The 23,498-nt window shown below is 50.1% G+C and overlaps 2 protein-coding genes across 7 annotated transcripts in view; one reads left to right on the forward strand and one right to left on the reverse strand.

Moving 5' to 3' along the window:
- Positions 1-4,896, forward strand: part of NEK6 (NIMA related kinase 6) — a 49,492-nt gene extending 44,596 nt beyond the window's left edge. For all 6 annotated transcript variants that reach the window (XM_088146873.1, XM_088146874.1, XM_088146875.1 and 3 more), the window contains exons 9-10: positions 1,012-1,125; positions 3,146-4,896. In XM_088146873.1, the coding sequence (XP_088002999.1) occupies positions 1,012-1,125; positions 3,146-3,256 (225 nt within the window). In that variant the 3' untranslated portion in view covers positions 3,257-4,896. The remainder of the gene's footprint in view (positions 1-1,011; positions 1,126-3,145) is intronic.
- Positions 4,897-5,162: 266 nt separating this feature from the next.
- Positions 5,163-23,251, reverse strand: PSMB7 (proteasome 20S subunit beta 7). The gene is made up of 8 exons (XM_088146877.1): positions 23,106-23,251; positions 22,420-22,513; positions 22,219-22,316; positions 21,863-22,003; positions 21,120-21,235; positions 15,072-15,130; positions 6,044-6,195; positions 5,163-5,383 (listed from the first exon to the last, which is right to left on the reverse strand). The coding sequence occupies exons 1-8, from the start codon at positions 23,174-23,176 to the stop codon at positions 5,272-5,274; spliced, it is 843 nt and encodes a 280-aa protein (XP_088003003.1). The 5' UTR covers positions 23,177-23,251; the 3' UTR covers positions 5,163-5,271.
- Positions 23,252-23,498: the final 247 nt, after the last annotated feature.

Here is a 23,498-nt window from a genome sequence, read left to right on the forward strand (position 1 = left end):
GCATGGCCAAGCAGAGTCCTCCACTTCTGGAGTCAATATTATGGCCCCCGGGAGGGTTATCTCCAATCAAGGGGAGTTTTGCACCCCTTTCTTGTTCTGTTCACCTTCTTTGATTCTTCTGGATGGGCTTGGGTTGGGTAGCCAGGCGCATGGCTTCTATTTTGCGAAACGGGGTGAAAGGAAAAAGCCAAAGTTCTTGAAAGCCCCCAGAGCTAGCTGTCCACAGCCAGACCCGATATCCAGCTCGGTTGTCCTGTACGCCACCCCGGATGTCACGGCCCTGGGCGGTGATCTTCCTCTTGGTCGTAGAGATGCTGGCGATGGTTAGGTGGTGTTTCTGAGAAGCCAGCATGAGACAATTCATGGAAACAAAGCAGAGTGTTTCTCCTGCAACTGGAAAATATCTGCAAAGGGGCCACAACTCTATGTTAAGTATCTTCCTGGAGGATAAAATGCACAGACATCTAAAAGCTGAGGTCAGAGCGCAGCAGAAGGGGCTCCCGTGGTAGGAGAAGTCTAGTCATTCTTCTCCCAGACCAAAACCACGGCGCAGGGATGTCTACGAAAGCCAGTCTGCCTCTGTGGCCTTTTGAAAGAAAGTTAAGAGAGCGGTAGAAAAGTGTCCTGGTGGGAATCTGATAGCTGGAGTAAGAGTTACCTCCTGGCCTCACCACCGCGCTTTCTGAGACGGTGATGGTTTTCTCGGCCAAAGCAGCTATAAATTATGCTCTTTGAAGAGAGAATTCCTGCAATATCTTTCACCAAATCACAGCTAGTTTATGTTTTCCTGCTTCAGTCTGTTTATTGGGCGCTGAAGGGGCAGCAGCAGTGTGGGGTGGGTTAAAGGGGGGCTGTTCCTAGTGCAGATGCCAGCAGGGGGTCCCCTCCAGAAAGTCTTTGAAACTTAGAAGCAAACGTCCAGTCCCAACCGTCCCTAGATATGGGCACAATTTGATGCCTCCTCCCGAGACCTCTTCTGCATTCTTCCCTCTTCAACTCTTTTTTTTCCAGATGGCAGCTCTCCAGAGTCCCTTCTACGGCGATAAAATGAACCTTTTTTCCCTCTGCCAAAAGATAGAGCAGTGTGATTACCCACCTCTCCCAGCTGAGCATTACTCCGAAAAGGTAAGCGGCTTGCAGAGGCGCAGATCGCGCTCTGGTCTGTGGCGCAGAAGCCTTTATGGGAGAGACGCTTACAAGTCGTGCAGGGAAAAAAGCTTTTCCCGTTAAGTACGTCAAGCTGGATGCCCACCGGGGCCTGGTGGGCATCCAGCTTGACATATGTCTGTTTTCTGTTTGAAAACAGAAGGGGATTGAAGATGGCAGGGAGAGATGCTGTCGGGGGCTTCCAGACGTCATCCCTTTCCCAGTCCAGATGTGCCACGTACTGTGGCTGGACCCAGCCATGGTACGGGGTCTTTTGATACCTGATTAAGTTTTGGGCCACTTAAAGCCAAGAACGGCTTTTAGGGAAGTACGGAGAATACGCTTTGCTTGATTCTGATCCCTTGTGAAATGGACCGGGTTAAAAATGAATGTGAGGGCATGCTTGGAAAGTGGCCTTCTGCATCCTCCCCCCACCCCCAACAAATATAGAACGGTTTAGAAATGGCAAGCCAGTAATGAAATCCAAGCAGCTGAAATATCAGCTTCTTCAAAGTCCACCACTGCCCTCCATGAATGCAAGTGTGTTCTGGAGGCTTTTCACGACCCTATTCCCACCGTTCCTCTTAGCCTGTTCGGAAAACCCCGAGCTGCAAGCACAGCTTGGGCAGAATCTCCACAAGTTGGCTTGCTCACCCCTGGCCAAGAAGTGCAAGCATCTTTACTGTAAAGCACGCTCAGCTTTATGTGCAAGTTCACTGATTTTTTTCAGATGGAAGATTTGCATTTTTGCTGACTGAATAAGAAGTTAGTGTTACTAAATAGCGCAGGTCACGTCCGTAACTTCCCTTCTGCTTGGAATGCCCAAAGCGTTTGATTGCTGATGGGCAAAGTGCAGGTGGCCCGTGGACCTGAGTGTGGGTCCCCTCTTGCAGGCCACTCCCGTGGCAACGAATGCCGTGCCCTGTCTTTGCCCACGCGATTATTCCAGCTCTTTGGAACCTGCCTTGTGGCGGGAGGAATTAGTTCAGGTTGACAGATGTGACTTCCTGCTTCTCCAATTACTATCACTTTGCTTCCCTCTGGCACTGCTAAACACGAAGGCACATGGCGATCTAACGATCCGACCCAGGGTGAGAAGAATGGTTGGAAGCCCCAAGTAGCAGGTCTCTGAATTCGGTTCCAGATGGGACTTTAGCGAGAGGCTGCAGGGAGCAGCTCGCTCGAGCGTTGCTACTCTTGAGCGGCTGTGCTCCAAGGCCGACGTGCTGAAGAACGTCCACATGTGTCCGAGGTGGCTTCCGTCAGTAGAACAATTCCCTGCAATTTGGCCGTAGAAGCAGAACAAGCCACCGGGCTGTACCTCTTCCCACCTCAAGCCCCCATCCAGATTGGCCTGGATCAAGCCCCCCTGCCCCCCGCCACTCCAGCTCTCCCATGCCATTGACCCTCTGCCTGGAGAGCATTGCCGATCCACAGGACCTGGATGTGGGACAGTCGTCCCCTTAATTACTGTTAAAATAATTACCCCCGGGGCTGCTGAGAGGGTGGGAGAAGATCAAGCAGCCCACGGCTGTCTCTCTCGGTACCACAGGGTATATACGCTGCTTCCCGGGCCTGCGTAATTAAAAGCTCCCAGCCTTTCAAGTGCAAAATGAAAAGAGCCAAGGGGTGGGCGTCTGGGCTGTTCGCCTCCGCTGATTACGCAAGCGGGAGCAAGTGGGTCACGGCCAGGGCAGGTTGTCCATCTCAAGTACCTTCGCAGGCCAAAAGCAGGCTCATTGCAGGATGGAGCTGCTGGAGAAGGACTCCTTCTCTGGGCGTCACCTCTTCGGCCCCACTTCTCTCTTCCTCCGGCGATCCAACCGCACAGCTCCAGCGCCGTTATGTCGGCGGTCCCTTTCAAACCCCAGCGTCCCTTAGGCTGAACCGCCAAACGCACTAGGCTCGCTTCTGGAACTCCCAGGTGTTGGGGGCCCCACATCTGGACGTCCCGGCGGGCGAGCGAGCTCTGCTCACCACCCTCTTTTCTTCCTCGCAGTTGCGGGAGCTGGTGAGCACGTGCATCTACCCGGATCCCGACCAGAGGCCCGACATCGGCTACGTGCACCAGCTAGCGAAACAGATGCACGTGTGGACGTCCAGCACTTGAAGAGCCGGCTCGCGCGCCGCACGGAAGAACCGTCTCAGCTTAGTCTTACTTGAACCTTCTGTCTCAGACGAAACCAAGAGGTGCCTCGCCAGCCTCAACAGCAGGAGTTGAGCCTTCCTCGGAAGACCCTTCACGATTTCTGTACAGGTGCCCACCGGGTGGATCTGCTCTAAGCGAAGGCCTCTTCAAAAGCCGATTAACATGTTACAGATGTAGATCTCTTAAAAGATCCTTTCTTCAAACTGTTGTGTGTAATCTAGGTTAGTCTCTATAGGAAGGGTTTCTCATTGGTGTATTGGACACACCCCTTGTATCTTAACTAATGTGAAATATTGAAAAAAATAATTCCTTTGGTGAAATCACTTTATCCTAATGTAAGAATTACCGTAGATTTTTTTTTTTTTTTGGTGTAATTTGTATAACTGCTACTTTGCTTCTCCTAGCAGTGGTTAATAGCACGTTCAGTTTCTAGTACATGTATTTTTTAAAAGAAGACAAGCATCCAACCTGCATTTTTATTTTTTTGGTATTTCCCTCCCTTGCGAGAAGAAGGTATGGAGGCGGCTGAAATTTTCTTTTGTAAGCAAACCGTAGAATGACTTTTTTGCAGTGCAAGTTGTCACCCTGGCCGCTGAGGCCAGCGTGGGCTCCAAACCAGAGGAGTGTTGTGTTTCCTGGTCCAAGACTGGCACAGACGCCGCGAGGCTCGGGAGCCATTCTTACACGCCAGCGTTCCTACAGGCGCTCTGAGCAGACACGGCCCCTTCCTGCAAAGCCCACCTCTAGCCATCTCAGAGCAAGGGTTGAATCCCTAAAGTCAAGCCATGAAACAAAGTCAGTCCAAAGAAAATGACTTTTTTTTTTTAAAAACTCCAACACGATCACCTGCTTATTTACTGTGAAGACTCGTTTACGAATGTGAATATTTTAAGCAAGCTGATCTGAAGGAAATGTTAAGACTTAAGCTTTCCCTTACGTGGGTGTAAGGCTCAAGTTTTCATTTGACGTAGCCGTGGCTCGAGTCCGCCACTTTGGTTCCTTAAGGGGGGGGTGTCCGTTTCCACAGAAGGCCGTCCCTTTGCAAGCAGGGGGGAACCAAACAGGATTTTCGGCATCTGCCCCCAGGAGAGGAGCAGTAGCCGTCAGCTTCTTTCCGTAGGGCACTTTTTAGAGGGGGGAATAGCGAGATTCGGGCTTTTAGAGCAAAGTTACTTTTTTCCTGGAAGTAAAGATTAAAGATACCTCCTATCCGCAAGGTTCTGCATCTCACTGCCTTTGAAAAACGGTGCTACTCGGTAATCAGTTTTGAACAAAGGTTTTAAGATCCCTCCTTAATGGCTGCCCAAGAGAATGGCAGGGAGGTGGGATGGAAGACGGCGCCCTGCTCCAGCTCTGGAGGTTTCCACGGCTCTGCAGGCGTTTTTTTTGGGGGGGGGGGACGCAACCTGGTCTTGGGGTACAACTTTGAGAAAGTTTTGGGCTGTTTGGGGAATTTCAAACGACAGATGGGCCTGCTCCACCTGATCGCTCTCTCGCACGTGCCGTAAGGCCTCTTAGTGCTTAAGTCAATGTACTTTCAAAGAAGAATATGGCAACGGTGCGTTTTTAGGTAAGATTTAAATGATTTACAAAATAAAGTTTCCTTTGTAAAAAGAAAAGGGTCCTTAGCATCGTGTACTGTCGGCGGAACGCTGAGCTGGCGAGGAGCGGCCGTGAAGATGTCAGTGGGGTTCTTATGCTAGCAGGCCATCTGAATCCCGCTTCCTAGGGCCGCAGGGTTAAATATTTAAACCTGTCAAGGTCCCTTACCTCGCAGCAGGTAGAGCACAATGGGTCCTACTTGGCAGAAAGGGGACCTGGCGACACTTCCCTGCCCTCCGGAGTCACGAAATGAGCAACCTGGCCGTTCCCATTATTGGTTTATTAATTTGGTTCACTGCAACATTCCAAAAGCATTTCAACTTAAAAGGAATACTCTCGGTCCCCAATCCGTGCCCTGGCATCTCCGCCGGAAATCAGGACGTATCCATGGTCTGCACCGCCTCCTCTGCCACTTCGAGCTCCAGGCGTGTCACCTTTTCAGACAGGATGCCCGTGGTTCCCTTCTCACACCGGTATTTTCCTTGCCTGTGGGGAAAGAGAGGCCGTCACCTCCCCAAGTCCTGCTGTCTGAGTCACTCGGCCACGCCGGAGCCCCACGTCCCACACAAGCTAGACCGAGCGTCTTTTCCCAGAGATTTGGGGATTGCAACCTAAAGATTGGAAAGAGACACACACACGCACAGACACACACACACCCCTCCTTTGGAAGCCTCCATTTTGAGCCTGAGCAAGTTGGAGCCCACCTCTCATCCAAACACTTCTGGCTGTTCATGATCATTTCTGCAAAAAGCCTACCCCAGCCTGAATTATCCATCAGCGCCGTGGGAGGAAAGGTTAACCCCCTGCAGGAAGACGGTGGCCCCAAAGCCTTTGTAAGACTGGTCAGGAAGAGGGCAGGTTTTTTGAAACGCCACTGTTTTCAGCCTGTGCCCTGGACTGAAGCTGAAAACTTGACCCGGTCAGCGCAGCCTTGCGTCCCCCAGCTAGAATTCCCTTGCAGTGGCCTTGATCATTTAAGACAACACCGTGGTTAATTACCTACAGGCTATCCTATAGCTACGACCTCACACAGGTTTTTCCCCATCTCAAAGGCTTCCGAGCCGCTCTCCCCAAGCTGGCATCTGCCAGATGCGTGGCAATCTCAATGCCTCTCCTAGGAAAACCGGCTGGTTCGCACATGCTCACCTTTCCCCCTTCTTGTTGGGCGTGTTGTATGGACGGAGGAAGTCCAGCTTGCTCTTGCTGATGACGCAGAGATCAATATTACTGCCGGAGCCCAGGTCGTTAAATATGCCAGCTGCAATGGCATCTCTCACAAGCTGTTTGGCTTCCTCTTCCTGGGGGGGGGGAGAAGGAGGGAGGGAAAAATCCAAGCAAAAATGTAAGAAATCCAGCGTCCCTCGTCTTTTAAAGCCGACGTAGGGAGAGTTAGCCCTTGAACCCAGATCATCTCTAAAGAAGAGAAAACAAGACAAAGATATGTGGGTTGGGGGGGGATTACTATAGAGGTAAGTAGATTCTTTTGCAGCCACACATAGCTGGAAATCATGCTGTGACTCTTCCAGTGGGTTGGGGGGGACCCTGTTACAATCCACCTAAAAAAGGAAATAATTTGTATGCGTTTAAATAACTACAAAGTTCAAATGGAGGAGGAGGAGCTCTTTTCTGTGGTGAAGAAAACAATAATTAGCAAATCTGGTATCGCTCACCCGTGTAATTATTTTTTTCACGTGTGCAGAAAAACACCATCACCCGTCCTCACACTGCTCTTCCATTGACAGACAGATCATAATAAGGCGGTACAAAAATTACAGGAGAAAAAAAACCCCAAAATCAGCACTTGACTTGATATTTTTCCAGGAGAGAACGGACGCTTTGGGCCGCTAAATGCCTGGAACGGACTGTAATAACAGAATATAAAAAGCAATTCCCATTACATCAGCACCCTCTACAGGGCCACCAGAGAAAGGGGCACAGTATTTCCAAGGCTGTTCTGGACAATCCTCTCTGGAGTAAAAAAAAAAAAAAAAAAAGGGCAGGTATTGACAAATAGGTTAACATTTTGAGGCCCTGTCCACAAACCAAATCATCGCCCAGATGATCAAGCCTTCCTTTTCCAGGATAACAGACAACAGGAAGGCGTGGAGTGGTGGGATTCCCAAGTGGACTTCCAAGGTTGGCTTCTTCTTGGGGGCAGGAGAAGGCCTCAACTGCTGTAGATACTCAACTGGGGTTAGCATCAGGGTTTCTTCTTCAACTACAGCTAGGAGGCCACTTCCAACGGGCAAACGAAGTCTCCATTTGGACAGAGAGGGGGGACTGCGCACGCATGTAAATCTGTGTCAGACGTGAGGTGGAAGATCAAAACCCAACGCCAAGGACCAGCATCTGGAAGAGCTGTGTAATTTCTGTATCTTTTGCAAGCTTCCCCCCCCGCAAATCTGCCTCTCTTCCTGCACAGGCCCCACCCAGACTGCTCAACCCACACCAAGGCCCCTCACAATACAAGGCTGAGCTAACTGCCCAAGGGCAAACGCCAACCCCACATCCTCAGGGGCGAAGATTCAAGCCCTCACACGGGAAGGGGGGAAAGATGCAGGCCGTGTGGCCCTCCTTAACCCAAAAGGGCCCTCTGTTCCTCCAGCAGCAGCTGCCACGCGTATCGCTGAAGAGGACCCCAAGGGGCAACGGCACCTGTTCCCAGCACACGTTCAGGGCTCTCCAGAGACCCTCCGCATGAGAGGTGCCCCCTACGCAGGCCCAGATTCACAGCTCAATTATTCTGGCTCCGAATCTCCTCCACACAAAGGGTGGGTGCCTGCCTGCTTCCATGTTGTTCCCTTGCAAGGGTCTTATCACGGCAAAGCGTTCAGTGGAGCGCCTCGGGGTCACAACATTGCTCTCCGCGCTGGCCCATTTCAACACTCCCTGGCTGGCTCTCAGTGGCGGTTCATGGCTTGGTTTGTCAGATTGACAAACCAAACCTGATTGTGCTAAGCCAGTGTCTTCCAACCTTGGCAGCTTGTGGACTTCCACTCCCAGAATTCCCCAGCCAGCATGCTGGCTGGGGAATTCTGGGAGTGGAAGTCCACACATCTTAAAGGGGCCAAGTTTGAAAAACATGGTGCTAAGCCAAGTCCTAATGGGATCCAGACAGCCCCCAAACGCCAGCTACCCACCATAGGCCCGTGCAGCATTTCAACCATCTGCTTTCTTAAATCCTTCCTGCAGATTCATACAGCAGCTGCCTGGGACAGGAACGTCCCCTAAATCTGGAATGACTCAGATGTTCCTCCCAACCCTGTGGAGGAAAAATAGGTCCGGTGGATAAGCCTTCGAGGCCACCAACCAAGGGCCTTAAGTTCGGCAAGAAGCGGATTCATCAGGAAAATGCTGACAGCCTGTCTATAAAACTTAAAAATACACATTTAACGATGGGGCTGCCAGGGAGGCAGCCTATAATCATTAATTGGAAAAAGTCCCCTAAAAGTTTGGGGTATATAAAAGGAGCAGGTCCTCCTTTATGGCTGGAGGGTCGACGCTAACTGGGAATATTCTCCCCAGCCCAGAGCTGCACCGTAAATGAGATTACAGTAAGAGTGAAGTACCGGACCGCAAGTCAGCTGCGACAAGCATCTCTTTCTGGGGCACGCGGCTCGCGCTCCGCAGCTCCATCGCGTAATGTGTCCCAGGGCTCCGATGTGCTCCTCCATTTACCACCGCAAGACAAATGGGCAGCACTTGTAAAAGGCGCAAAGAGGTCCGGGCCAGCCGCGTAATGGTCACCACAGCTGTGCCAAACTGCTGGAGGAGGCCGCGGCAGACCCCCAAGTTCATTAAACTGACCAGTAATGGATCTCTCAAAACGCGTCGGAGGAATTGAACAGTAAAGGCTAAAATAAATAACTCAGCATGGAGAGCTCATCCGAAATGGTGTTTGATAAATTATTTATCACGGAGGAGATCGCCTGCATTTAATTTTGGAGCTACTGCTAGCATCTTTAAAAGATGATTTATGTGTTGTAATGCCATTAAACTCTATATTGGCCCTCTGCTGGCTATAAAGTCTGCTGAGATTTAAAGAACGAGTTTTAAACTGTCACTGCAACATCATAGTAGAGAGACTGTATTAAATCTTGACTTTAAACCTGTTATCTGGGGAGTTGCATTCTGTACACGCTCCAAAACTGATATATTACCTCCTTCCAACTGTAATGACAAGAGGCCCAAACAGTTGGAGCCTCTTTCCTTCCCTCTCCCCAGCCAACACTTCAGCCTTCGTCTCGCAAACGTTGGGTCAACTTTGCGAGGAAGGAGGACAGAAGTACGGCCAACTCAACCTGGGCTCGGAAAAAAATCTGCAAGGGAAAAGCTAGGCCGAGCTGGTAACAAACCTGACCCCCAGCTCATTGAAAGGCCACAGCGCCTTCAAATCGAGGTCAAGTCTTGCTAACTCTGGGTCCAACGTCCACATGGTTTCCCTGGACACAATGCAGAAGTGGCTGGCCACCAACTTCTTCCAGATGTTTTTCCAACCGACCAGTTGGGCCAACAAACCTGGAATTTTCTGGCAGTCTCCCATCCAAGTGCTAACCAGATCTGGCCCAGCTTTACTTCTAAGCTGACCAGATCAAGTCAGGAACTGTCCTCTACCTATTTCATTACCCCAACACTTTAAAACCAGAATCTCTTGGCTTCTACTTCTACGTAGCCTTTTCCTTAGGTGAAATCCTTTGCATCTCTTTGAGAATACATTCTATTTTTCTTTTTTTTAATGCAGAGGCTTTGCAAACTTATTGGAAACCGGTGCAGGCAATTCTGGCTTCTGAAAGGGGGCCTATAAATTCACCGGCTGTGATATGGACTGTATCTACATCTTGAAAAAAATATCCTATTTATGACACTTTCCAAGCAGATCAGTTCCACTGGGTAAGAATGGAATATCTTCCAAGTTCTTACAAAACCAGAAAAGGGAAAAAGAAAAAAGAAAAAAAGGTAAAAGGACAGATAAAAAGACAAATTACTTTAAGCAAGAATCTGAAAGAAATAACTGGGCTGGGGAAAGGGCAGTGTTAGGGAGGTCAGACCAGCCGTAAAATCTATATAGAAGTGTTGGGGATTTGGGACTAGGGAAATGATCGTTCTTGAAGGAAACCTAAACCCAGGGCAGCATAATTAAAGCATGGAAGAATAATGCGGATACACCCGTCTTCTGGGAGAAATTGTGCGGAGATCAATATGTAACTGAGAGCAGTGCTAAATGTGCTGAGAAGTTCAAAGAGAACTGACCCAACGCAGACACTAAAAATCAAAACAGTTTCACTTCTTTCTCCTGCTTTCCCTTTTTGCCAAAAAAAAAAAAAGGATAAAATGGGCCAGAAAGAGGAACGCAGGAAGTTAACCCCTTTGCCTGCCCAAATGCTCTTTCTACCTTTCTGAGGAAGGTAGAATCAAAGAAAGTTACCCGAAGGTTACCCTAAGAGCCAAGTTTCTTTCTGCTAAACTGAACGAGAGGCCCACCAAGAGGCACTCTGAAGTCTACACGGGCTATGCTTTTCTTTTTGAGCTAACCAAGACCCTTCTGGAGACCCTTGGTAGCCCAGAAGACTCACAGGGTCCATCTGAAGAAGACTTTACCTTCTCAAGTCCCACTCTCCTATCTGGACTGCACCGAGAAGGCATTTCCGAGATCATCATCTGCTAACTTCAAAAGGGGGGAGTCCTGCCCTCTCATATCCATTTAGTAAACATTTTTATTACGTTGGGTGGGTTCCAGACAAACAAGAACGTTGGGCAAAGCAACTGTTTTGTGACCCAAGGCATCCGAGGAGTCATATCAACACATGTTGACCTCTCCCTTGAGAAGATGAAATGCCTATTGTTCTACATCCACGGACTAGATTTAATTTTGCCCTGGCCTTCGCACTTTGGGGGCTTTGCCTGCTGATACCATGGGTCGTCTACTGCTATGGCGGCCTCCTCTCCCTCCACACTGGGCTGATGTGTCTCCTACTAGAGCAGTCCTTCAGACAGGCCTGTTAACTGCGGTCTCCCTAGAAATCTATGGGCTGCTAACAGCTCATGTCAGCCTGAGACAACTGTGGTCTTCCTAGAAATCTATGGGATGCTCTACAGCTCACGTCAGCCTGAGACACCACCTTACTGGCCAACTTGAACCGAGAAAACGCCTTCCCTAATTCTTCCCAGTGCTTCTCATTCAAGGCCAAAACTAACATTTCACCCCACGTGCAAAACAATCCGAGATTCTAGGCCCGGCATCCTTTCCTTCAAGCACTGTGGAAGAATGAACTTCCACGTGTTTCATCTTAAAACCTCTAAGGGAAAGGAAAGAGGGAAGTGCTCCTGGCATTCTCCCTCAAATACCCATCTTCTAAAGCCCTCGCTCACCGTTGGCGGAAACTCTGCCATTTTCAAAAGATGTAAATGCGAGCAACCTCAGCCTCTCCTTTCTCGTATTCTCCAATACTAGTATAATAAACCATGTTAATATTTCATACCGGTGTAAAATATGCTGGAGTATCAATTCAACATCTGCTGTCTTTAGGGTTCTGGAGCCCCGCAGTGGGTCTTTCAATTTGTAATTGAGTTCTATACTGAATTAATCAGCAGTTTATCTTTTTTGGGGGGGAGGGGTGGAAAAGAAAAAAAAATCCTCTGTACTAACCTGAATTTACATTAACAATTTATAGCAAATTACCTGCCAAGGCAGGAACATATGATTCTGGAATTCCTGTTCAGTCCTGCTAGCTCCTTTGATTACATCTCCCACACTCTTTTGGGCAAAACTCTTCCAGGGAGCTGTGTTTTCAGTGGGGTGGGCAAAGGCACTCCCTATCTTTCAGTCCCTACATGAGACCGATGTACATTTCATTTGTTCCTTGTTATTTTCTGAAAACGCTCAGACTTTCCCAGGGCAGACGGTCACAGAAACGACCAAGGCTGAGCTGGAAGTGCAATTCCAATAATGCAAATATCAGAAGCGAGTGGGGGGAACACACTTCCTTCATCTCCTTAGCCTGTTATCTCCCAGCTAAGAGCGATCTCAGGGTCCGCGTGAAAAGAACAAGGGTGTGAGTCAAGAGCAGGGGTCAACGTGCAGAAGTGAGAGGAGAAACAGCATCTAGAAGATGACAGGTCTATTGAGCATGAAGGTGAATTTGCTTTTGTTTTACTGTCAACGGGGGGGGGGGGAATCTGGGGACAAACAGACCAGAATCCAAAGACCCCCTCATTAAAGGATTCTGGAAAACCATTCTCCAATGTTCTCACCAATATTTTCCATTCTCTCCAGAACTTTTTCTAGAAAGATACAGATTTTTCGGTTCCTTGGGGATAAAATGAATTTGGCTTGCCACCAGGATCTGCGTAATGCAAAATACATCGAAGTCCAACCTTCAGCAGCCCCCTTCTATGTTCTCCAGTCACAGGAAGGGAGAATGTGGGCTTGAACATCGGTTCCTAAGAAATACACTAAAACCATATAACCAGGCCTGCCTGCCTGTCTCTCAATTACGCGAATGTGAGTAAACCTCAAAGGATATACAGTGAAATGGAATTAACTTATGCCTTTCAAGTTTGGGTGAAGAGGTCCCTTTCAGCCACGCAATGGAGGGACTAAACCCAGCCAGGGTACTTCAGCAGATCATCCATTTTCAGATTATGCAGGATGACAAAGCAGCTAGGGAGGGGCTGTCCTTGCAGAGCTCAAATAAGTCACCTTCCATCAACTTTTACAATTTCCTTGCGGGGAGAACAAAGATGAAAGCGACTGAACCCAGCCAACATGGGGGGGGGGGGGGGGCTTTTTTTTTTTTTTTAAAAGAGCAACCTAACTTACTCCTTCTTTCCTCAGCGCCCTAGTGTGGCGTTTGGACTTCATGACAAAGTGTCCGTGGGGAGAGAAAGAAAAAAAAAATTCTGCTAAGGAGAAATGGGGGCAGGCCGGGCTGCTCCCACGCTTGGAAAATTGGAGAGCAACCTGCCCCAGAAAAGCTAGGAAAAGCAGGCCAGAGGAAGAGTCGATGCAGAGGCGCGAAAAACCCCGGGCGCGTCTTTGGACAAAGGGGCCTTGCAGTGTGTCCCCCGCCCCCTGCCTGCCCCCCACCGCCCCACAGCATTTGCTTAAGCTCCGCACGCTGCCAACGGCGGCGGCAAGTTACCGAGCCAGCTCCCCAGCTTAAGGCGGGCCGTCTCCCTTGATCTAGGTTGTTGCTGGCAGGCTTCCCAGCAAGTCGCCACCTTCCCGCGGAGTCATTAAAACGCGAGTGTCAGCTGCAGAGATTAGGCCGAGGACAGTCACACCTGCGCCCGGTGGCAGGGACCGGGGCATTTTGATCAGCCCCGCTAATGAAGGCAGGATCCATACGCAGCTCATCACCGCTCCCGAATGTCACTTGGCAGCCCGGACGGCCTAAATGAGACTGATGAACTGACAGGCCTCGATCGGGACTGAAGCCGCGGCGGTTCTCAAAAGACAAGCCGGCCTTCCAAAAACCGTTTTTTTTTTTTTTTGGTTAAAAAAGATGGCTGCCACACCCCAGCTTTCCTTTCCAGCAGCTTGAGCTGGCATGGGCTTCGGGGCGGCCAGGGGAAGCGGTTCCCCGTCTCCTCTGAGCTGAGGGCTGCCAGGGGAGCCCCCGAAGCCGAGTCTAACCGAACAAGCCTCAAAGGCTTAGAGGCTGGCCTAGCGCAGGGGTGGGGGGAAAAGAACTGATATTTGGGGCCAGGGTTTCTCCCGCCAGCAGCACATCCGGCAGGACGCAAGGAGAAGCAAAACACCCCTTTTCCTCCAAAAGCTGAAGCTGAGATCTCTTGCCGCCGCGATTCTGGAGAAATTTTTGTCTCTCGTAGGCAGCGCTTTCTGCCTGAGAGCAACCAGGTGCTCAGCCTCCTGTCGGAAGCCTCGCAGAGCTTTGGGGAGAAAGCCGTTGCCATTTTTGGCAACACGTAACCGTCCTGCTGGAGATGCACGCTTCTCCGTTGTCTTAGGAAGAAAGCTGCTGGAAAGAGATGGTTTCTCTGCCACCTCGTAGCCTGAGGAAGTGTGGCTGTCATGCCTGGCACCAGCAAAGTCACTTGCTACTAAAACTCCAGGCTTGGTGGGAGGAGGCGGGGGGAGAACAGGCCCTGCTGGCGTGAGGTTGCCCAAGGCAGAAGCAGAAACTCCAACAACTTCTCTTCCAACGGCAGAGAGCCAAGGCCGGAGAAACCGGCAAGAATTGGCTAAGCCCACAGCCCTGCGTGTCTTGAAGTCGAGCGTCTTCAAAGTCTGCTCTTCCCACTGCAGGCCACAACAGCTGCCAGGCCAGGTTTGATCCTCTCAGCTCTTGGCAGCCCTCAACTTGAAATTCCAGCAAAAGAAATTTTTCAAGTTGCTATTATTGCCTGTCACAGATTTATAAATATTGTGCACTCTGTACCGTGGCGCAGCTCCCTGGGGACGCCAGCACATGCCAAAAGCGAAGCAAAGCGGGGGGGGGAACAGTTCCTCGCCTTCAAATAAATGCTAATTTCTTTAACAGCGCTCACACAAGCCTTTTGGTGAGCAGCTTCAGTAGTACGGAATATATAGGGGGGGGGGGGGATGGCTGATTGTCTTTTCCAGCAATATTCAGCTGCTGCTTTCATTAAGTTTTTTTAATTAGATTCCAGATGCTAATTTGCAAGTGGAAACCAGAGGGTGCAGGACAGTGTGCCTTTGAATTGCTTCCCTGTGATGTGATGTGACTTTAGAAGAAACCGCTGCCCTTTCTGAGCGCCATCAAAATCGCCTGACAATTAGCACGGAAAGGCCCGTCTTCATCTTGACCGAATTTATGGAGGTGGCTTTGCATCTATTTTAATGGAGGCAGGACTCAATTTCTCCCCTGGTGACGAATTTCACACTGCGCGCTGGGGGGGTGGCAAGGGGGGGGGGCGATCAAGATCTGCCCAGGTTGCTCAGCCCTTTCAACCCAAGGGGTTCTGCAGGAACAGATAAGGATTGCGGCAAAGAACGGACGGGAGGAAAGGGCCAGGCGCTGTTCAGAAACATGCCCGTGGCTCAGAAGATGCTCCCTCCAATATTTTAACCAACACTGGGAAATTCTCCCTCTCCTATTACTGCAAACTGGCCATAAACCATCATGAAGGACCAAAGAGCTGCTCCAGTTACGCAACAAAATGTTTGGGGTGTGGGAGGGGTGAGAGTTACCTCCATGTCAGGTTTGAACTTGTCCTCGAAGACGGCCATGGCTGCCAGCGCTCCAGAACCTGAAATCCACCAAGAGAAGAGGAGAGCTGTGAGTCTGGAGAGGTTTTTCCCCCACTTACTCTCCTATATATATATTTATATTTAAAAGAAGAAATGATGGCAACACAGAACCACACAACACAGATTTTCAAAGGAGAATCCTACTGCTTATTTAAAGGCAGGACCAAGGTGTTTCAACTGGAGAGGGCGAATAACACACAGCCTTACTCTGGAGCGGTGCTTGGCCAACATCGGCAGGCCCAAAACGAACAGACTCCCAAATCCCAACTGAGGTACACTGGGGGTCCTCCAAAGGAAGGAAGTCAAAATCCCATCGGGAGCAGCCGAGCCCTCCAGCACATCTACGGCAGACCTTTAAATCCTGCGTTAGGCTCTTAGTGGGTCAGGATTTGTGGTTTGACAGTGTTAAGGCAGCCATTGCTAGTGGCTTTTGAGGGAAGGCAAGTGAGAGCTTTAAACCCATTTAAGCCAGCAGAAGAAACACGCAGTTTGTTTATTAAATTTATATGCCATCCATCTCCCCCAGAGGGTGACTTCTGGGCAGCTCACAATTAAAATCAAGCCTCAAAAACGGTTAAAAATATAAATATCCACAATAATTTAGCTAAATTAATGTCCAGTTTAAAGATAAATTTAGTTAAATCAAAGTTTATGAGGGATCCCAGTGGAGATGGCTTCGCCTTTTGCCTTCTGAGCAACAAAGCCGGAAAGGCCCAAAGGGTGAGGGTGGGCTACACGGGAGGCTCTCCCCATCGTGTCTCTGTCTGCTTCAAGGAACGTTCCAAAATGGTGCCAACAGAGGCCTCCCCTCTCCCAAAGTCACCCTGAGGTGCACATGTTCACGCACACCGTCAGCAAGCAGACATTTTAAAAAATCGGTAAAGAATCGTTCAGCCACCTTAATCCTGCTTCATTCAAAAAAAAGAAAAAGACCTAATCTGCCTTGCATGCAGGCCGCCCCCCCCCCCGCCATATTTCATCCCACTCTGTTTTTGGAGGTAAAACAAAGTTGCCCACAATTTTTTATACCAATTAGGAGATTTTTTTGGCATTTATTACTTTTTAACTTGTTTTGCATACCACTATCTATTTAACTGGGTCACCTAGCAAGCGTCTTTTCCATTTAAAATGATTTGTGTACATCGCTTGACCACCTCAATGGTTTAGTAAAAGAAAAAGACGGCGATTAAACCGTTTCAAATGAGGTGTCCTGCTGATTTTATCAAGTCTGCTGAATGTATAATGAAAAGGGAGACGTTGACAGTGACACTGCTGAGAAAATGCAGACTATCTTATCTGAACCATTTAAGGGGGCCCAATTATAGATCAAGTTTAAAAGGGTAGAGGCAGCAGATTTACAGACACAAATCGATGAACATGGTAATCCCAGGAAATGTGACAGATACTCCTATTATAGAACGCTGCTGTGGTTGAGGATCATTACCTTTACAGTACCAAATACTCCACATTTATAAGCAGAGGGCACTCAAAGCATCTTCTTACCCTCTTGGCACTGACTGTTCAGTTCAGCCACACACGGATTCGTGGAAAAGGAAAAGGTTAAATAATAAGAAGGCATTCTTTTTGGCCCAAGAAAAGAGACAGCAAAATCCCGCTAGCAGGAATAAAAAAACATAAACAAAAAAAATGGGGGGGGCAGAAATGGCAAAATGTGCTAGAGTTTTAGCTAATGAGAGAGGCAACATTATTGGGGCAGAAGTCAAACTTCACGTCCATTGCTTTTCCATTCACATACGAGCAACATTTCTACCGTTATTTGTGTTGGGAACAATACAAGAGGTCACTGGGCAGATAGAAAACTGTAACTCGACCCAGCTACCCTGGACCCTGTATTTATGAGTGCTCTTGTCTTCTATAGGACAAGAGAGGGGAGGTGGCCTAGGGGGTCCCACCCATTAATGCCCAAAACATTAATGGCCGGAGATGGCCTAGGGTGTCCAACCTCTTAATGCCCTTAAAATGCTGCACTGGAGACGGGACCATGTGGAGCTCTGACCTGGTCAAGTGCAGATGAGATCTGAAGCCACTGATCACAGGACCCTCCGCCCATGTCCGAAAGTCGCAGGAACTACTCACAAGGTCATCAGATAAGGCAACCAAGTTTGAAAGGGCCATCCTTGTGGCTAACAGTCTAGAACCAACGGCACATGGAACCCAAAAACTGTCTCGGATCCAGGAGCAGAGAAAGGAAGGATCAAGTCAAGGTATCTACATTCCAGAGACACGGTATGCCTTTCTATAACCCTAAGGCCCAAGAAGGTTTCTTTGATCCTTCTGCTGCAATACCTTAAACCAATCCTGAAATCTTCACCGCTCCTAGCAAAATCATACTTTGAGGGAGAACCACTTAGAGAAGTGGGCTTCCTTGTCCCCCCAACAGATGCCCCTGCCCTGAGCTCCCAAGAACCTGTTTGCGGCAGCGTCCACTCGCTGAGCACTGGGATCGCAGCCGTGTGGAAAGAGTAACACTCAGATTCGTCTAATCCATCAGTGTCAGCAGCACCTGACAAGGCACTTCTTCACCAATCCTCATTGTTATTCAATTTTCTGCTCTTCCTCGATACAAATCCAGTGCTCTCTGCAGACCCATTGATCGGCATCATTTTTCACTCGGGTTGCTGGATGAGAGGCCCGGTCTCCTGGTGGCACCGCCTGCGCTGCAGACAGCCATTGCCAATGGAGGAAGAGGAGATTTATGAATATGAAACAACACGAGTGCCCAGAGACCAGGCTGAGCCACCAGAGAGCATCTCGCTGCTTCCCAGGGCCTGAACTCCAGACTTCAAGCGCTGTAATTTTATGCATGCATTTCATTATATAGCCACGGCCAGAAGCTTTTCTAGACAACCCGCAATCAGACAATCTTGCCTTGTTTGCGGAAATCCACATTTATCCTTTGTCAGCATAAACCCTTTAATTTGATGTTTTCGCTCCTGAGTAAGCACTGAGTAGGTTTTCAACTCCTTCTGAGAATGGACACGGCACAGAATTTGGACTCCCATCTGCCCTGCCTAGTGTGAGGGGTGAAATACAGGCCTTCCTGCTGGATGCCGGACGATTTGCAACAACGCAGGGCAGGGACAGTTAGCATCCTGCTTCTAAGGCGCTGGAAAATCATTAGCAGCTCCAGTAGCAGAGATCTGTACATGTTGCATTTAGCATCTCATCTGATATAGCGCACTTATCAATGCTGTAACATTTAAGCTTTCCAGGTTTATGCAGAAGCACCCCCTTTGAGCCATCAATGGTGACCGTTGCTGCTTCTGTGTCAACAGAAGATGGGAGTCTTCCATGCAGCTTGCTAAGGATTTCACAAAATGTTGGTTGTGTGTTTTGGCACACAAGAGATCTGTCAGCACCCAGGCCCAACAGCTGACAACAACAGTATTAAGGAAATGAAATCAGCCTCCTTCTCTTGCGGACTTGACACTTTTCCCCACAGTTCTGGAATCCCACAAATTCTAGGGAGGTGCCACTGCCTTTTTAAGGACAAAAAAACTGACCTGGCACATTTTCTACCAAGATCCCTGTTCCTCCCACTTTGCCATCCTCTGAAGGAGCTAAAGAAACTGACACCAACACTGGGGGTAGAAGGATTCTCCTGGGACAGACTCAAAAACTCTGCCCATGTTGAGATTACAAGTCTTTCAATTTCACTGCAAGATTGCTCTCCGTGGTACTGAATTTTCTGCAAATACTGGAAATAAATAGCCAGATTTCTGTGTGTGCAAGCCTTTGTTTCTCTCGTCTCTTTCATGTTGCCTCCTTGTATGGGAAACCCCGTGGGTCATACCAAGGCCAGTCTTCCAGAAACTCTAAAGCTCAAGACTATTTTCGACACTCCAGCATATCAATTTAAAACGGACTGCGATGAGCTTCAGTGAATCATTTAAAACATCATGTTTAAAGTAACGTTCCACCTATCCTCATCGGCGTTCGAGTCAACTTTCCGTAAAACAAAACCACTAGAAACTTAAACTAAGGATACACAGTGCAAATCAGATCAAATTAGTTATACTCAAAGACCAGCATAAACAACACTGAGTTTCAATCTCAACTCTTAACAAAGTACACTTTAGAACAGAACAATACCAGTGCAACACAGTGCAAATGCTTGGGAGCATTTTAAAAACTCAGAAACAAGTTTAAAAAATCAAGTGAGACTTGAATACTACGTGTTTTTGCTTAGAAAAAGGAACATTCTTCATCATCTTCCAGAAGGTCAGCAATGAGAAAGTGAAAAGGGATCCCAGAATGTAGGTTCAGATAAGAATCTATAATTCCCAACCTGTAATCCTTCAGGAATTCTGCACCAATTTCGAGAATCCCCTAGCTCGGTTGGATTACAACAAGCTAAACCCACCACTGGGGTTGTCGGAGGACACAAAAGAGTTTTCCTGGTTGATCTCAACCTCTTTTGCATGTGCTGAGATTAAACTGTTTCAGGCTTTAAAGATACCAGTCCTGAAACAGTTTAAACACCCTAGCATGGCAAACATTTCCTGTTCACTTGTACACAATTCCTCCGCTCAGGCTGCTAGATCCTGGTCTTATCAAAGTTTCCAAATAGTGTCAAAGGCATCAGAGAGAGAACGCACGCACTAATAAGGGAACTGTTAGCAAACCATTTTCAGCTGGTGGAGATCTCCAGAGTTTTGCACAAATCTGAGTTTTGCACAAGGCGATCCATGGAGATTTAACAAACTGATCCTGAACATATTTACCCAAAAGTCAGAAGGAATTCAGAGCCCTCACTTGTTTTCTTTAAAAAAAAAAAAAAAGATTCACACAGCTGGATAAAAAGAGGCACATTAACACAACTGGAATTCTTAGGAGAAGATGCTCAGAATAGTTTGTTTTCTCTCACTACGTTCAGCGAAGAGTATTCATAAGATAGCCACGCTTCTGAGCAAACAAGAGCAATTCAAGTGACATCAAGTGCAAAGTGGAGAAGAACTTTGCTGTTTTGGTTCATTGATCACTTACTAGGTACACTCCCCCCCCCCCACACACACAGCAAGGTAATTTATGGTTCAGCGGTTTAATAATTTATATGTTTCGGGGCACATTTATAAATATTAATCCAATTTCATCTTTTATGCTAATTCATATAAGAGCCTGAATAGAATATTACATCATAAATCCTATAATAGCATTCTTTCAAAAACAGGAACAACAAAAAAAAGATTTTATGCACAGAATAAATAATGCAATAGTTTGTAGGGTGCCATGGCACCATCTATTGGCCTGAAAAGGGTCTCGCTCGATTAAACCTCAACACATTTGTTCAGATCTGGCGATGCCCGCCGTTCCTACGGATCCCAGCGCTTGTATGAAAGATCGCACACAAAAAGATAGCCTACCCGGGTAGTCATCACCCAATTATCATTTCTATTTATAACAGGGGCATTATTCTGATCATACGATGTGTGTTTTTTTTTTTTTGGCAACTTGGAGAATGCATTTTAAAGAACTTAAGGATGATTACTCAGCCCTGCCAAGGATAGAGGGAGTTGAATTCAGGGGACCGAGCTCGCAGAAACACAATCGTCAGTAAATGACTACATTATCATTCATCCAGCCATCTCCTGCGTCAATTCAATTCAGTGCAAAAAAAAGTCATTAAAGCAAAGCTTCTCCAGCTCGGAAGTCTACTAAGGGGCCTACTCAGGAAACTGAAATGCTCTTTCAGTATTCTTTCTCTTTCTCTCTTCAGAACATTTTAGAACATTCACAACTCTAGGATGCGTGGGTCCTTTCTCAGAGAATCCCTCTTTCATCCAATTCTTTTTAAGAGTCCTGAGAGATGATCCCAGCACCATTAAAGCAGGCAGGAATTTCGCTTTCTTTTTCTGCCCGATTAGCCGCATTATCGGAACAACACAGGATGAAAAATTCAATGCTCTGGGTCCCCACTAGCGGGCAGTGCAGACACCTCGCTCGGCTATTCGAAGGGCCGCGACTCACCCATCGTGACGTAAGGCAGCTTGTCAGTCGATCCGTGGGGGTAAATGCTGTAGAGGTGAGGCCCAGTCACGTCAACCCCACCGAGAACCAAGGCTGCCCCAATGTATCCCTGGTACCTGGAACACAGCAGCATGGATTGTCGCAAGAGGGACAAAACAGGAGGGATGAGCAAGTCTTTCATTTTTGCATTTCCTTTCTCCAACCGCCTGCGAACGCCTCGCTTTAAAGACAAGGAAAGCTGTCTTGGTTTTCCACAGGGAGCTCTGAGGAGCACGAACCCTCTGTTTTTGTAGGCAAACCTTACCTACCCTTCTGGTGCATAAAAAGAGCCATGCATTCTTGCGAATGGTTTTAAAGACCCCCACAAATTCCACATCTTGACCCACTTTGGACGTCTATTACTGGCAAGTCAGAATCATTCCGTCTACCAGAGATTTGCAGCGTGCAGGTTTGGCTCCCCCATTCCAAACAGAAAACCTCATTTTTAAAAACTTCCCCGCATCTCGCGCAATCCCGTAGGGTGGTTCAGCGTGTATTTGTTTTTGAACACCCAGCTCAACTGCCTTCTGATCAAGATGGGGGCCATGACCACGCAACTGAAACCCTGCCTCTATTTTATATGTGTGAATCGGGGCCACAGCTGCCGTCTTGACGTTTGGACTCCTACTCGTGGAGGCCTCTGATAGGGGGGCACGGAAGACTTCTCTCCCCATAACAATCCAGCCCAGCCCAAGATTTCTTACCTGAAAAGCATCTGCTTCAGCATCCGATTGGCTGTCACAACTCTCGGCAGCCGCCCGGTTGAAAGGGAATGAAGCTCCATGTTGGAAGAAATCATCTGCGTCGTCATTTCGGTGTCCGCGGCTGTTCCTGCCCCACAGCAGCTGCAAAGAAGCAGGCACCGCCGAGGTTATGCCTCTCCAAGCCCCGCTGAATCGAATCAGCCTCTTCCACCCCAGGAAACGCACAGGAGGGCGGCGAGGGGAGCAGGGGCTTGGCTCAGGGGATCGCCCGCGATCCACGCGCGTCCCCCCTTCGGAAGGGGGGCTCGCCAAGCGACAGCCCCTTCCCGCCCTGCCCCAGCGCCACACGCACTTACTAGATGTTGGGCGCGATGAAGTGGATCTTGGAGCAGTTCTTGTCGGCGACCACCATCCCCTCGGTGGCCCGGGTGTCTGCCCCGAGCACGATCCCCTCCTGGGGAAAGGAAAGAGCGCGCATTTGACGGGGCTCCGCAGGGGGGGCTTCGGCGCGCCTGCGAGGGGGCCGAGGGCGCGTCTCCCGGGTGCGGCGGCCTTACCTTGTACACGACCCCCGCTATGGTGGTGCCCGTCTTGCGAGGCGTGGGCAGCCGCAGGCCTCCCTGGGCGCCCTCGGCTTCCAGCTGGGCGTTCCTGCAGCGGGAGAGGCGGCCGGTGAGTCCGGGCGGCGCCGAGGCACCCTCGCCCCCCGGGGCGGGATCCAGGGCCGCGAGGGCGGGCGCAGTCAGGGATCAGCTCCAAGGGCCCTGGCTGGTTAGGGGAGGGGTCCTTGCATCCCCCACCAGGCCCTGCCCCCAGCCCGGCCCTGCCCCGCCAGCTGCACGGAGGCGCCCCTTCCCTTCCCTTCCCCTCCCCTCCCCGCAGGCCCGCCGGGCTTCCCGGGGCGCCGGACTCCAACTCCCAGCATGCCTCAGCGTGGCCCCGGCGGCCGGGGCCTCTGGGAAGAGTAGTTCCGGGCGGCCTGGGACAAGTGCCGGCCGGCCCGCCGCCGCGACCCGGCACGGCCCGCCGCGGGGAGGTTTCCCGGGAGGGCAGGAAGCAGCTCCCCGCCGCCCGCCCCGCTGCGCGTCGGCCTCGCCGGGGAAGGCCGCGGAGGGCCCGGCTCCTGAGTCACGCCCGGCCGGCCGCGCTCCCCGCCGCGGCCCGCGGGGCCCCGCCGCCGCCCGGCCCCGCCGCCGCCGCCCTCGGCCCGCCCGCCGCCATCCGCGCCGCCCCCGGGCCCCACCGGGCGCAGTTGTGGAAGGAGAAGCCGCCGATCGCCGGCGCCGCGGCCTGCTGCAGCGAGAGCGTCGCCATCTTGCCCGACTGAGGCGGAGGCGGGGCGAGCGTGGGCACGCCCCGCGCCGGCCACGCCCCCGCCGCGCACGTGGCCCGGTCGGAGCGGGTTCGTCCGCGGGCGCCTCCCGCGCCGCTGGGTCACAGCTCCCATCCTCCCCGGCCGGCGCGGAGGCAGCTGAGCAGTCCCACCACCCCGTCAAGGGGAAGGGGCCCATCATCCCCAGCTGCTGGGCGCTCCAGAGCTTGAGACCTTGCTGCCCCAGGATGCCAGCGGGGGAGAGGGAGATCGGGGCCCCCATCATCCCCATCCACAACAGAGGGGGTTGTGCGGTCGGGTGGC

This window comes from Python bivittatus, unplaced genomic scaffold (assembly GCF_059951505.1).
Source record: "Python bivittatus isolate LINGU-HERP-01145 unplaced genomic scaffold, Pbiv_v1 ctg000160_np1212, whole genome shotgun sequence".
Taxonomy (NCBI): Eukaryota; Metazoa; Chordata; class Lepidosauria; order Squamata; family Pythonidae; genus Python; species Python bivittatus.

Bases quoted from the DNA above. Each gene is read 5' to 3' on its own strand.
- PSMB7 (XM_088146877.1), bottom strand. From the start codon at position 23,176: ATGGCGACGCTCTCGCTGCAGCAGGCCGCGGCGCCGGCGATCGGCGGC. The intron at 21,236-21,862 runs GTAAGAAATCTT...GCTGTGTTCCAG, and splicing joins CTGAAGCAGATGCTTTTCAG to GTACCAGGGATACATTGGGG. The intron at 5,384-6,043 runs GTGAGCATGTGC...CTTTCCCCACAG, and splicing joins CCCAACAAGAAGGGGGAAAG to GCAAGGAAAATACCGGTGTG.